Source organism: Aquarana catesbeiana, linkage group LG12, assembly GCF_042186555.1.
Source record: "Aquarana catesbeiana isolate 2022-GZ linkage group LG12, ASM4218655v1, whole genome shotgun sequence".
Lineage (NCBI taxonomy): Eukaryota > Metazoa > Chordata > Amphibia > Anura > Ranidae > Aquarana > Aquarana catesbeiana.
The window spans coordinates 190,150,272-190,164,192 of record NC_133335.1 but is presented as its reverse complement, the minus strand read 5'-3'; the positions used below and the strand labels follow the sequence as shown (position 1 = coordinate 190,164,192).

The 13,921-nt window shown below is 40.3% G+C and overlaps 1 protein-coding gene across 3 annotated transcripts in view; it reads right to left on the bottom strand.

Moving 5' to 3' along the window:
* The window catches only part of TOX2 (TOX high mobility group box family member 2), a 194,684-nt gene extending 187,641 nt beyond the window's left edge, over positions 1–7,043 (bottom strand). Inside the window, exon 1 of one of the 3 annotated variants that reach the window (XM_073606337.1) lies at positions 6,705–7,043. In XM_073606337.1, coding sequence (XP_073462438.1) covers positions 6,705–6,803 — 99 coding nt within the window. In that variant the 5' untranslated portion in view covers positions 6,804–7,043. Of the gene's footprint in view, positions 1–4,473; positions 4,621–6,704 lie in introns of those variants that run through there. The other 2 variants (XM_073606335.1, XM_073606336.1) reach the window with 2 other exon arrangements.
* Between the last annotated feature and the right edge of the window lie 6,878 nt (positions 7,044–13,921).

Sequence of the window (13,921 nt, the reverse complement as noted above, 5' to 3'; positions counted from 1 at the left end):
TTTAAAATGTCCACCATGGATGGTATTTGCACTATGGATGATGGATGCTGTTCCTTCTTTTAAAATGTTCACCATGGATGGTGTTTGCAGCCATGGATGATGTTTGCACTATGGATGAGAGATGCTGTTCATTCCTCTTAAATGTCCAACATGGATGTGTTTGCACAACGGATGATGGATTCTGTTCCTTGTTTTAAAATGTTCACCATGGATGGTGTTTGCTCTATTGATGATGAATGCTGTTCCTTCTTGCCTGCCTTTTGACCTCAATACATTTTTCAGGTACATGGGCAGCAAGTTGGCTATTTCTTGTAACTGAGCTATAATACGGCGTCTCTGTAAGCTGAGCACCGCAGCAACAGACATATGGGTATAGTGATGTATGGGTTGAAGAGTTTTCTAGGTTCTAAAACATGACTGCTGCAAATTGGAATGAAAAGGCAAAAGACCCAGAAATGTGTCTGCTCTGGAGCCCATGGTGGCTCTAAATTCCCTAAGTTTAACTTATATGCTTTGGTGGGGTGGGGTGGGGGGTGCAGCAGCCTCTTGTTAGATATTTCTTTGCTGTGCAGCTTGGCTCTCCCATATATAAATATTTCTGCGCTATGATGTTCACAATAGGGTGCACTTAATGTAGCTGCTCACACCTGATTATATACCCTTTACGGGGAATATAAAATGCATAAAAAAACACATATTTTGGTGCAGCGCTACAACACGCCTCCTTCCTTTCCACATTTACTACTCTGATCCTCACTTTTGTGAAAATTAGAATAATAAATCCCTAAAGCATCTAAAAACTCCTCTGTACAATAATGCACCTCCCACTTACTCAATATTATAAAGTGCAGGTGCTATGCAACCAATTTCATAAAGTGCAGGTGCTGTGCAACCAATAACAAAATTTAGACGTGCTATACGCAACAAAAATATGGCTCTCCCATATGCCAACACAAAGTTTATAATGGGATATCTGACCTGCACATTTAAAAGCTTGAGAACTGGTGCTTCCCAAAAAACAGATTTCTAGTACCAATGCAGTTTTATGCAGTGGGGTGTCCCGATGTACTATAGTTTTGCCTATATTTAAAAAAAGAGGCCAAGGCAGGTAGACTGCATATTTTGCATGTATTTCACTAGCTTAATTTTTCACATATGACTATGTTTCAGCTCCTCTCAACCCTCAAACATCTACCAACAGATGTTACTAAGCCACAGCATATCCACATTAAACTCAGGTGACCAACTGCACGTGTTTGTTGATCAAACTCGCTAATGAACATCAATTAACAAATGAGTCAAGCTGACATTATAATACGAGAGCGCTAACAAAAGTGGCTGTGGCTACTACGGCTTAACCCTTTTTAATCCGAAAATGTGTCAGCAGGCTGGGATATTTGATATTTTCTTATTAATGCAGAAAAGAAGCAGAACGGAGAACACTGGGTTTAATTTTTCATCTTAATCCATGAGCTGCAAACCAATTTCACTCAGTCTTATCTCTCTGACCTAGCAAAAGTACAGAATTGAAGCAGGGACCACAGTGACACCCAGTGGTAGCATTCAGCACTGCATTTTTAATATTGATCATTGACGATGGCTGAAATGGTCACATACTCTATTAGTATGTACTGTATTACTGATGCTAATTCCCTAAAATTGCTGCCGTTCTTAGAAAATGTAAACAATTTCATATTCGCTGTCATGAAGGCACACTAACGATTTACAGATATATATGTATTTATTTATTATTATTTATTTATTTGTACGTTTGTGTGTGTGTGTATATATATATATATATATATATATATACACACATATATATATATATACATATATATATATATTTTATATATATATATATATATATATATATATATATATATATATATATATATTTAATTTATTTATTTATTTTAATTTATATGTATAGAATGTTTTGAAAATATATATATGCATATATGTATTTATTTACATTATTTATATGTATTTATTTAAAATGTTGTGTTTGTGTGTGTATATATATATATATATATATATATATATATATATATATATATATATATATATATATATATATATATATATATATATATATATATATATATATATATATATAATTTTTTGAAAATATATGTATGCATATATGTATGTGTGTATAAATACATATACACACACACATACATTATGTATATAATTTAAAAAAAAATGTATGTATGTATATATGTATGTATATATGTATGTATATGTATATTAATATGTATGTATGTATGTATGTGTATATATATATATATATATATATATATATTTAACACTAGCATATATGTTTACTATATCTATATATATATAGATATATATCTCCTAGATTGTAAGCTCTAACGAGCAGGGCCTTCTGATTCCTCCTGTATTGAATTGTATTGTACTTGTACTGTCCTCCCTAATGTTGTAAAGCGCTGCGTAAACTGTTGGCGCTATATAAATCCTGTATTAGAATAATATATATATAGATATCTGTATATATAGATATATATAAAAATATAAATAAAATATACTAATATAATGCAGTAGAAGTAATACATACATAGCCAATGCAACATATCCCTTTCCTAATAGACTCTATAATAGCATGCTATTTACATAATGTATTTGATGTCCACGTTTTATAACTTCCACAGATTTTTAAGCCTATACCGTGTTAGTACTGTAAATGCTTAAATTAAGTAACAATCTCCCAGTTCTCCCAGCTCACAATAAATAAATAGATGGAAGGAATCCACTTAAGCGCCCAGCATGCAACACTTTACACGGGCAGAGTACATCCAACAAGGGGACAAGCAAGCGTGCACCTTATTTACATAGGCCTGTAATGCTAGCAGGCTCCTGGCTGAGTAACAATAAGTGTATGGATCTACCGGACTAATGACTGCATTCATGTCATCAGTTTTTAAACCACATTTCAGTGTGAAGTCATTGTCGCTGTGATCTAATACTTTGTTTTCATGGGGCATATTCGAAAACGTATCACATGAACATATCGTACATGAACATACATATCTACGCCCTATGCTAATAAACAAACACAAACACTCTTGCACACACGCACACAAACACATACATAAAGGTATCTATTGTATATGAGAGTTGCATACAAATTTTGACAGTATATTTTGTCAGCATTGAAGATCTAATTACAAATTTTGAAATGCTCTTTGCATACATCTATAATACATTCAAAGCATGCTATTTAACCCTCTAAACGCTGCCCAGCTGCTGTGTTGCACCTCCACCCGCAATATAATATCAACTATTGCACATGGACGAAGCAACACTTGTTAGGCAAGGTGTCTAAGTACTCTTGGGTCACCTAAACTTTCCTTGGTTGGAGGACAAAAAGGTAAATTCAAATTTAATGGAATCCAAAGTAAATGAATATGATCCTATTATATCCAATGGTGTGTTTTTAGTTGTGTCCAGTGACACCAAAGCCAAGGCGAAAAGTGACTTGATGCCCCCCCAACCCCCACCCCTCCAGAGCCATCGACAGCTCCCCCCTTCTTGCAGGCAAAGGGTTACCGCCACTTATGTCCACAGCAAAAAACAGCAAATAGAGCTTAGAGCAGTGTAAACAGAGGTACAGCCAATTCTTGTAACTTTTGTTCTAACACAAAAGGCCCTGCGAGGATCCGTCACAAAGAAAATAACTACTAGAAAGCATGGGCGGACACAGCACCATGCATTCCACCAAAAGCGGTACCTCATTCAGCATCAACAGCTAAAAACAACATGGCATCAACCTGTGGGATGCTATTTTTCAAAGACTCGGGGGGCTGATTTACTAAGGGGAGTCATTTGCACGCTAGTCTGGGCTCACTCTGTAGACCCGTGAGAATTTTTTTTTTGTGGTCTTAGAATTGCATAGGACCTGATTGGGTCTGCGCAAGGGAGCATAGACTAGGGAGCAACATTGTTCCAGTCATTTAGTCCCTTGATGTTGACCAACAAATGCTAATTGAGTCAGCTGTTTTAGACATTGTGTCAATAAAAAAATAAAAAAAAATAAAAAAATTAACATTTTAAAAATGTAAGTCAGATACTTTATAACAGCTTACTTTCTGAACATAGCTATTTATCTATCTCTATCTATCTATTTTACATATATATAAAAAAAAAAAACACGAAAAAACAATATATATATAGATAGATATCTATCTATATAGATAGATATCTATCTATATAGATAGATATCTATCTATCTACATATATATATATATATATATATATATATATATATATATATATATATATATATATATATATATATATATATAAAATAACTGTACCATCTCGCTTTATTTTGTAAAGCACAGCGCAAACTGTTGTCACTATACAAATCCTGTATAGTAATAATAATACTAAAAATAAAATTTGAATAATCTAGGTTTAAATCTAAAAAAATTAAAGCAGCATACTCACCCTCAGGAACCTGTCTAAAATCCGGAACATGGTTAGTTCGATCAGCTCTGTATACCACCCTACGTTTTAGAATGCCTTTTGCATGTCTTACTGTGCCCAATGCAACTTTGCAATGAATCCCACCATATGAATGATGGGTATTTTGATACATCCTGCTCTAGCACTATATAAGGCATCTCACAACACTGGTATTTTTTTTTTTCCTTTTTGCATTTATTATTAGCAATATTATTGCAAGTAAAGGGTTAACCAGAGGCCAGGGAAGGTTAGAAAAAATAAAAAATAAAGCTTTAATTTTCGATATTTTTTTTTTTTTTTGCTGTTGGCTCGAGCAGGCAAGAGTTAAAGCCGGGCACATTTCCATACACATGGAAATGAAGGCGTGATCTTATAATCATTTATTTTTAATGGTCAGAGAGGGGAGGGTGGACACAAGGAATGGTTTTGTAGCGGGATTTGGGACTGGAAAGGACAGCCTACCAAAGTGTAGCCAATAGCAGAGTCACCATGAGGAGTTGTAAGGTGTTTTGTGTTCCTTGGGACAAAGCTGAACCATGCCTGGTTCTCTCAGGAACGTGTCACCTGTTTGGAGCTAACGGGACCGGTCAAGGGTCCCTCACTGGTTTTTTTTGGGTGATCTACCCTTGGATTCAGCTTATGCAGAAAAAAAAAATGATGTTTGATATTCAAACCACAATGGCTCCCCAATAGATTATTTAAATATTAATGATGACATCAAATGGACTAGAGGTTTGGAAATAGCCATAGATGATATAGGTTCAGAAATAGACGTATAGGTTCAGGAATAGACATATAGGTTAAGGAATAGATGTATAGGTTCAGAATTAGACGTATAGGGTCAGGAATAGACGTATAGGTTCTGGAATAGATGTAAAGAGTCAGAATTAGACCTATAGGTTCAGGAATAGATGTATAGGTTCAGGAATGGATGTATAGGTTCAGGAATAGACATATAGGTTAAGGAATAGGTGTATAGGTTCAGATTTAGCCGTATAGGTTCAGAAATACATATAGGTTCAGGAACAGACGTATACGTTCAGGAATAGATGTGTAGGTTCAGGAATAGACGTATAGGTTTAGGAATAGACGTATAGTTTCAGGAATAGACGTATAGGTTCAGGAATAGATGTATAGGTTCAGGAATAGACGTATAGGTTCACAAATAGACATATGGGTTCAGGAATAGACGTATAGGTTAAGGAATAGATGTATAGGTTCAGGAATAGACGTATGGGTTCAGGAATAGACGTATAGGTTAAGGAATAGATGTATAGGTTCAGAATTAGACGTATAGGTTCAGGAAGAGACGTAGACAATATGGGTTCAGAATTAGATGTATAGGTTCAGGAATAGATGTATAGGTTCAGGAATAAACGTATAGGTTCAGGAATAGATGTAAAGGTTCAGGAAGAGATGTAGACAATATAGGTTCAGAGTTAGATGTATAGGTTCAGAAATAGACGTATCCTGAAATAGAACAGTAATAAGATACTCAATCTGTCCCTGGAAATATATATATATTTTTTAAGAAGAAGCTAACTTTGAGTTGACGTTGGGATCAATGAAAGGACCAGCCAAGTGTTCCTCCATACATCACAACTCCCAGAACTGTCAAACACAACTCTACTAGTCATCTCAACAAGCCACCCTCTTAGACGCACCTGTCATCACCCCTATTAAGTGGCCATACGACTTTGTTTTCAGCACCGACTTAAACAAGCATGCACTTACAAACCCAACAACCCCACTGTCATTCTTACTAGCAAAGTGCAATCATCTGCATTGCAAGTTCAACACTAGCACCAACCAGAAAAAAGAAAAAGAAAAGAAAGCCCAGCATTGCCAACCCATCTCCAGCAAGACAGTCAGCTCAGAAGGTGCCCTGGTCCTCTCCAGTAAAACCCCCAACGTAGAGATGGGGCAAGATCCACCGGTGCTGTGGCACCCATCGCTCCAGCACCCCCCCCCCCCCAGGTCCTGGCATCGTGTCGCCAACCGTCCAAAGCCAACTTCTCGCTGGAGCTTGTACTGGAGAGAACTCTGCAGCATCCATTCCGCTGGCTGTCACAGCAAAGTTGCTTCTGGCAGGAACAACCCCCTCTTGCTTTTTTTTTTTTTAATGCCCACTCAAGCCATCAGAACAAGCAAGTCAGGAAAGAAGCAGAGCCCATGGGCACAACAACAGCAGTGGCAGAGTATTAGCACGGTACCTTGTTGCAGTGGTAAAAGTCCAGGGGGCTGAGGCAGGTGGGGTCTGCAGATATGGTGCCCACACTGGTGGGGGCAGGAGGGTAAAACCTAACGTCCATCACACGCCGGGCATTAAAACGGCTGCTTGATTTTTTTTTTTTTTGTTTGCAAAATAAGGTTTTTTTTTGTTTTTGTTTTTTTTTTTTTAATTCTCTTCTGTGGGCTCCTGTGTGAGCTTCAGTGCCTCTTGCTGAGTATGTGTGTGTGTGTATGTGTGTGATAGAGGGAGGGAGCTGTGTCTATTGTTTGAAACAACAAGACAGAGAAGGAGAGAGAGAGAGAGAGGGAGAGGAGGGAGAGGGAAGGGGTGGTGGTGGTGGTTGGGGGGGGGGGGGGTTGGGCATCATGTATTCTCCTTCTCTCAAACATCCGTTCTGTGCTCTCTCTCTCTCTCTCTCTTTCTCTCACTATTTTCAACCCCCTCTCTTTTCTCTCTCTTGTTCTTTCCCATAGCTCTCTCCCATCTCCCTCTCTCCTTTTCCCTCCTTCCCCCCCTTTCGCTCCTTAACCCTTTCCTGGCCAGGAACACAGACCCCCCCCCCCCCCCCCCTCCCTTTCCCCTCCCCCAGCAGCATCTCTGCACCTTTATACGTCTTCCTCAGTTCATAAACTAAAGCCATATACTCATATACAACCGTATACCATTGTGTGTGAGCCTAGGATGTGTATATACATCTACAAGAGTACAAAGTATCCATATTATAATACATACATACACACATACATATACAGTATATAAATAATATATAGAGGAAATGCACATTATGACTTCATCCATCTACACAGCGCTTTACAGAGTATGTAGATTCATACACATAGGGCTCAGGAGCTTACAATCTAAAGACATATTACACAGTGCTTTACAGTGTACATAGGTTCATACACATTAGTCCCAAGAGCTTGCAATCTACTGACATGTTACCTGGTGCTTTACAAAGTATGTAGATTCATACACATAGGGCTCAGGAGCTTACAATCTAAATACATATTATGCAGTGCTTTACAGTGTACAGAGGTTCATACACATTAGTCCCAAGAGCTTGCAATCTACTGACATGTTACCTGGTGCTTTACAAAGTATGTAGATTCATACACATAAGGCTCAGGAGCTTACAATCTAAAGACATATTACACAGTGCTTTACAGTGTACATAGGTTCATACACATTAGTCCCAAGAGCTTGCAATTTATTGACATGTTGCCCAGTGCTTTACAGAGTATTATTATTATTATAATACAGGATTTATATAGCGCCAACAGTTTGCACAGCTCTTAACAAAATGAAGGCAGAAATTACAGTTACATTACAATTTGGTACAAGAGGAATCAGAGGGCCCTGCTCATTAGAGCTTACAATCTAGAGTATGTAGATTCATACACATAGGGCTTAGGAGCTTACAATCTAAATACGTATTACACAGTGACTTACAGTGTACATAGGTTCATACACATTAGTCCCAAGAGCTCACTATCTACTGACATGTTACACAGTGCTTTACGGAGTACAGAGATCCATACACATAAGTCCCAGGAGCTTACAATCTACAGGCATATTATGCAGCGCTTTACGGAGTACATAGTCTTGGGTCTCAGGAGCTTACAATCTAATGACATATTACACAGCGTTTTACAATGTACACTGGGTCATATACATTAGTCCCAAGAGCTCACTATCTACTGACATGTTACACAGCGCTTTACGGAGTACAGAGATCCATACACATAGGGCTCAGGAGCTTACAGTCTAAAGACATATTGTGCAGTGTTTTACAAAGTACATAGGTTCATACACATTAGTCCCAAGAGCTCACAATCCACTGACATGTTACACAGTGCTTTACAGAATACATAGTTCCATACACATATACAAAGAAAAAGATTGGGACTTTAAATGAGGTGTAGGACATATAAATCCAATGCTTCCATCCCTGATATGCAAGACAAAGGGGAGGTGGGGGGGGTTGGGACTTTCGATGAAGCATGTACCTAGACGTAAGAACGCACTGTGGGTCTGTAAAGTGTTTTTAATAACATACACTAATACAGATAAAGTAAAACAACAATGCAGGTAAAACAGTATAACTGTAACATAAGATACAATATGTACACTTAGTAACATAACAAACAAAAAAGGACAGTGGGTGTGACATGTGGTGGCAGGCACAAGGTGGACTGAGATCATCAATGTCCCAAACCCCCCCTTTAGATCCATACACATAGGTCTCAGAAGCTTACAATCTAAAGACATATTAGAGTGCTTTACAGAGGATGTAGAGTCATATGGTTTATAGATCCATGAACATAAGCCCTAAGAGCTCACAATTGGATTACCTATTATACAGTGCTTTACAGAGTACATACAGTATCTCACATAAGTGAGTACACCCCTCACATTTTTGTAAATATTTTATTATATCTTTTCACGTGACAACACTGAAGAAATGACACTTTGCTACAATGTAAAGTAGTGAGTGTACAGCTTGTATAAGACCCCTTTCACACTGAGGCGGTTTGCAGGCGGTATTGCGCTAAAAATACCGCCTGCAAACCACCCCTAAACAGCCTCCGCTGTTTGTTCAGTGTGAAAGCCTGAGGGCTTTCACACTGAAGCGGTGCGCTGGCAGGACAGTGAAAAAAGTCCTGCAAACCGCTTCTTTGGAGCGGTGAAGGAGCGGTGTATTCACCGCTCCTAAACCGCTCCTGCCCATTGAAATCAATGGGACAGCGCGGCTATACCGCCGCAATACCGCGGCTATAGCCGCGCTGTACGAGTGATTTTAACCCTTTTTCGGCCGCCAGCGGGGGTTAAAACCGCACCGCTAGCGGCCGAATACAGCTACAAGAACGACGGTACAGCAGCGCTAAAAATAGCGCTGTTGTACCGCCGACGCCCCCACCGCCCCAGTGTGAAAGGGGCCTAACAGTGTAAATTTGCTGTCCCCTCAAAATTACTCAACACACCGCCATTAATGTCTAAACTGCTGGCAACAAAAGTGAGTACACCCCCTAAGTGAAAATGTCCAAATTGGGCCTAATTAGCCATTTTTCCTCCCCAGTGTCATGTGACTCGTTAGTGTTACAAGGTCTCAGGTGTGAATGGGGAGCAGGTGTGTTAAATTTGGTGTTATCTCTCTCACTCTCTCATACTGGTCACTGGAAGTTCAACATGGCACCTCATGGCAAAGAACTCTCTTGGGATCTGAAAAAAATAATTGTTGTTCTACATAAAGATGGCCTAGGCTATGAGAAGATTGCCAAGGCCCTGAAACTGAGCTGCAGCACGGTGGCCAAGACCATACAGGAGTTTAACAGGACAGGTTCCACTCAGAACAGGCCTCGCCATGGTCGACCAAAGAAGTTATGTTCACATGCTTAGAATCATATCCAGAGGTTGTCTTTGGGAAATAGACATATGGGTTCTGCCAGCATTGCTGCAGAAGTTGAAGGGGTGGGGGGGCAGCCTGTCAATGCTCAGACCATACGCCGCACACTTCATCACATTGGTCTGCATGGCTGTCATGCCAGAAGGAAGCCTCTTCTAAAGATGAAGCACAAGCAAGCATGCAAACTGTTTGCTGAAGACAAGCAGACTAAGGACATGGATTACTGGAACCATGTCTTGTGGTCTGATGAGACCAAGATAAACTTATTTGGTTCAGATGGTGTCAAGCATGTGTGGCGGCAACCAGGTGAGGAGTACAAAGACAAGTGTGTCTTGCATACAGTCAAGCATGGTGGTGGGAGTGTCATGGTCTTGGGCTGCATGAGTGCTGCTGGCACTGGGGAGCTACAGTTCATTAAGGGAACCATGAATGCTAACATGTACTGTGACATACTTAAGCAGAGTATGATCCCCTCCCTTCGGAGACTGGGCCGCAGGGCAGTATTCCAACATGATTAGGACCCCAAGCACACCTCCAAGATGACCACTGCCTTGATAAAGAAGTTGAGGGTAAAGGTGATGGACTGGCCGAGCATGTCTCCAGACCTAAACCCTATTGAGCATCTGTGAGGCATGCTCATATGGAAGGTGGAGGAGCACAAGGTCTCTAACATCCACCAGCTCTGTGATGTCGTCATGGAGGAGTGGAAGAGGACTCCAGTGGCAACCTGTGAAGCTCTGGTGAACTCCATGCCCAAGAGGGTGAGGCAGTGCTGGAAAATAATGGTGGCCACACAAAATATTGACACTTTGGGCCCAATTTGGACATTTTCACTTAGGGGTGTACTCACTTTTGTTGCCAGGGGTTTAGACATTAATGGCTGTGTGTTGAGTTATTTTGAGGGGAAAGCAAATTTACACTGTTTTACAAGCTGTACACTCACTACTTTACATTGTAGCAAAGTGTCATTTCTTCAGTGTTGTCACATGAAATTATATAATAAAATAATTACAAAAATGTGAGGGGTGTACTCATGTACTCACTCTTGTGAGATACTGTATATATATATATATATATATATATATATATATATATATATATATATATATATCAAATTCATCAACTGAACAGTAATAACTAAGACCAAGAGCAATATAGCTCAATACTATACTCAGGCTGCTTTCAGGGGATTCCAAACCTGAGAATAACCCCAAGAGCAGAGGCAAACACTTCAGCAATGGCAACTCCATACCATATTGGTTACCTCTACATAAATTGGCTCTAAGAGTACAGGAAGAAGGTGAGCAGAGGAATGACCCTCTCTTATGTCAGACCTCTCTCTTCTGTCCCCTGACACCACTGTACCCAAATCAACATTCAATGACTTAACTCCTAAGGCAAACCATCCTGCACACCCACTACCTATACAGAGCCCTGAACATGTGTGTGCGTACCCAAATGGCACCAGTAGCTTCAGTCCCTTGGAAGAAGGATGAGGCCTTGGATCTTCGACTAGCCACTTTAGTTGGTGCACTTAAGCTCCTGCTTAGCAAAGTGTATCTGTGGCATCCTGACAGTATCCGAATAACAAGGCGGACACTGTGACTGTTTAACAGGCCATTAACGAGACCCAGGTTTTGGTAAGTGTAGGCAAAAGTGAGACAACTCTGTCCATGGCCCTCTCACCAATCCTACGGCCAAGGCCCAACGAACATCCTGGAAGAGGCAGGCTCTTCTGGTGACCCGACTGGTCACCTCACACTGGAACGCTCTACGGCGTCGGTGCAGGTGCACCTGGATATGCACCTGGGATCCCCCTCTCTCAGGCTGGATGTCCCCGACTGGCCGTGGAGCTTGTAAACGAGCTGGGGGACTGACCCGGGAGGCAACACTTCTCCCCTGGGTCTAATCTCTTCTCCTGCCTGGAGTATTGTGGTTCTTTTTCCCCAGAGCATGAGGACTACATGTCCCAGGATCCTTTGCAGCTGCTACTGTTGTTAAAGTCCTTCTCATTGGTTACTATAATTGACTCCACCCTGATTGGTTCCCTCTCCTCCTGCCAAAAGGAACACAGGGGAGGAAGCAAAGAGGGGGCGGATGCCTGTGCGAGCGCAGCTCGCATTAACTGAGTCAGTGAGGATGAAAGGGAGGGGGGAGAAATCCCTCAGGAGAGCCTGTGTACACCGTGGTGGCCAACTTGACAAGGCCACATATTACACAGTAGTACAAAGATCCATACTCATAACACCCAGGAGCTTACAATCTACTTACATGTTACACAGTGCTTTATAGAGTACAGAGATCCATGCACATATAAGTCCCAGGAGCTTACAATCTACAGGCATATTACGCGGTGCTTTACAGAGTACATAGATTCATGCACTTAGGGCTTAGGAGCTTACAATCTAAAGCTATATTACACAGTGCTTTACAGTGTACATAGGTTATATACATTAGTCCCAAGAGGTCACAATTTACTGACATGTTACACAATGCTTTATGGGGTCTAAAGATCCATACACATAGGGCTCAGGAGCTTATAATCTAATGACATATTACATGGTGCCTTAAAAAGTACGTAGATTCATACATAGAGTACATACTGTAGCTCCATGCACATAAGTCCCAGGAGCTTACAATCTACCGGCATATTAGGCTGTGTTTTACAGAATACATAGATCCATAAACATAGGGCTCAGGAGCTTACAACCTAAAGAAATATTGCACTGTGCTCAGTGCTTTACAGTGTACACAGGTTCATACACATTAGTCCCAGAGCTCACAATCTACTGACATGTTACCCAGTGCTTTACAGAGTACAGAGATTCATACACATAAGTCCCAAGAGCTTACAATCTACAGGCATATTATGCAGTGCTTTACAAAGTACATAGACTTAGGTCTCAGGAGCTCACAGTCTAATGATATATTACTCAGTGCTTTACAGAGTTTGCAGATTTATACACAGAGTACATATATCCATGCACATAAGTCCCAAGAGATCACAATCTACTTACATGCTGTGTTACACAGTACTTCAGAGTATATACAGTAGATCCATACACTTAGGTCTGAGGAGCTCACAATCTAATGACATTATGCAGTGCTTTACAGTGTACATAGACCCATACTCTTAGGTCTCAGGAGCTTACAATCGAATGCTATATTATGCAGTGCTTTACAGAGTACATAGATCCAAACACACAAGTTCCAAGATTACACAGTGCTTTACAGAGTACAGTACAAAGATGCATACACTTACGTCTCAGGAGCTGACAATCTAAAGGCATATTATGTAGTGCTTTGGAGAGTATATAGATCCATACACAAAGGTCTCAGGAGCTCACAATCTACTGACATTACGCAGTGCCTTACAAAATACATACACTCACCGGCCACTTTATTAGGTACACCTTGCTAGTCCCGGGTTGGACCCCCTTTTGCCTTTAGAACTGCCTTCATTCTTCGTGGCATAGATTTAACAAGGTGTTGGAAAAATTCCTCAGAGATTTTGGTCCATATTGACATGATAGCATCACACAGTTGCTGCAGATTTGTCGTCTGCGCATCCATGATGCAAATCTCCTGTTCCACCACATCCCAAAGGTGCTCTATTGGATTGAGATCTGGTGACTGTGGAGGCCATTGAAGTACAGTGACCTCATTGTCATGTTCAAGAAACCAGTGGTGAGATGATTTGAGCTTTGTGACATGGTGCATTATCTTGCTGGAAGGAGCCATCAGAAGATGGGTACACTGTAGTAATAAAGAGATGGACATGGACAGTAACAATA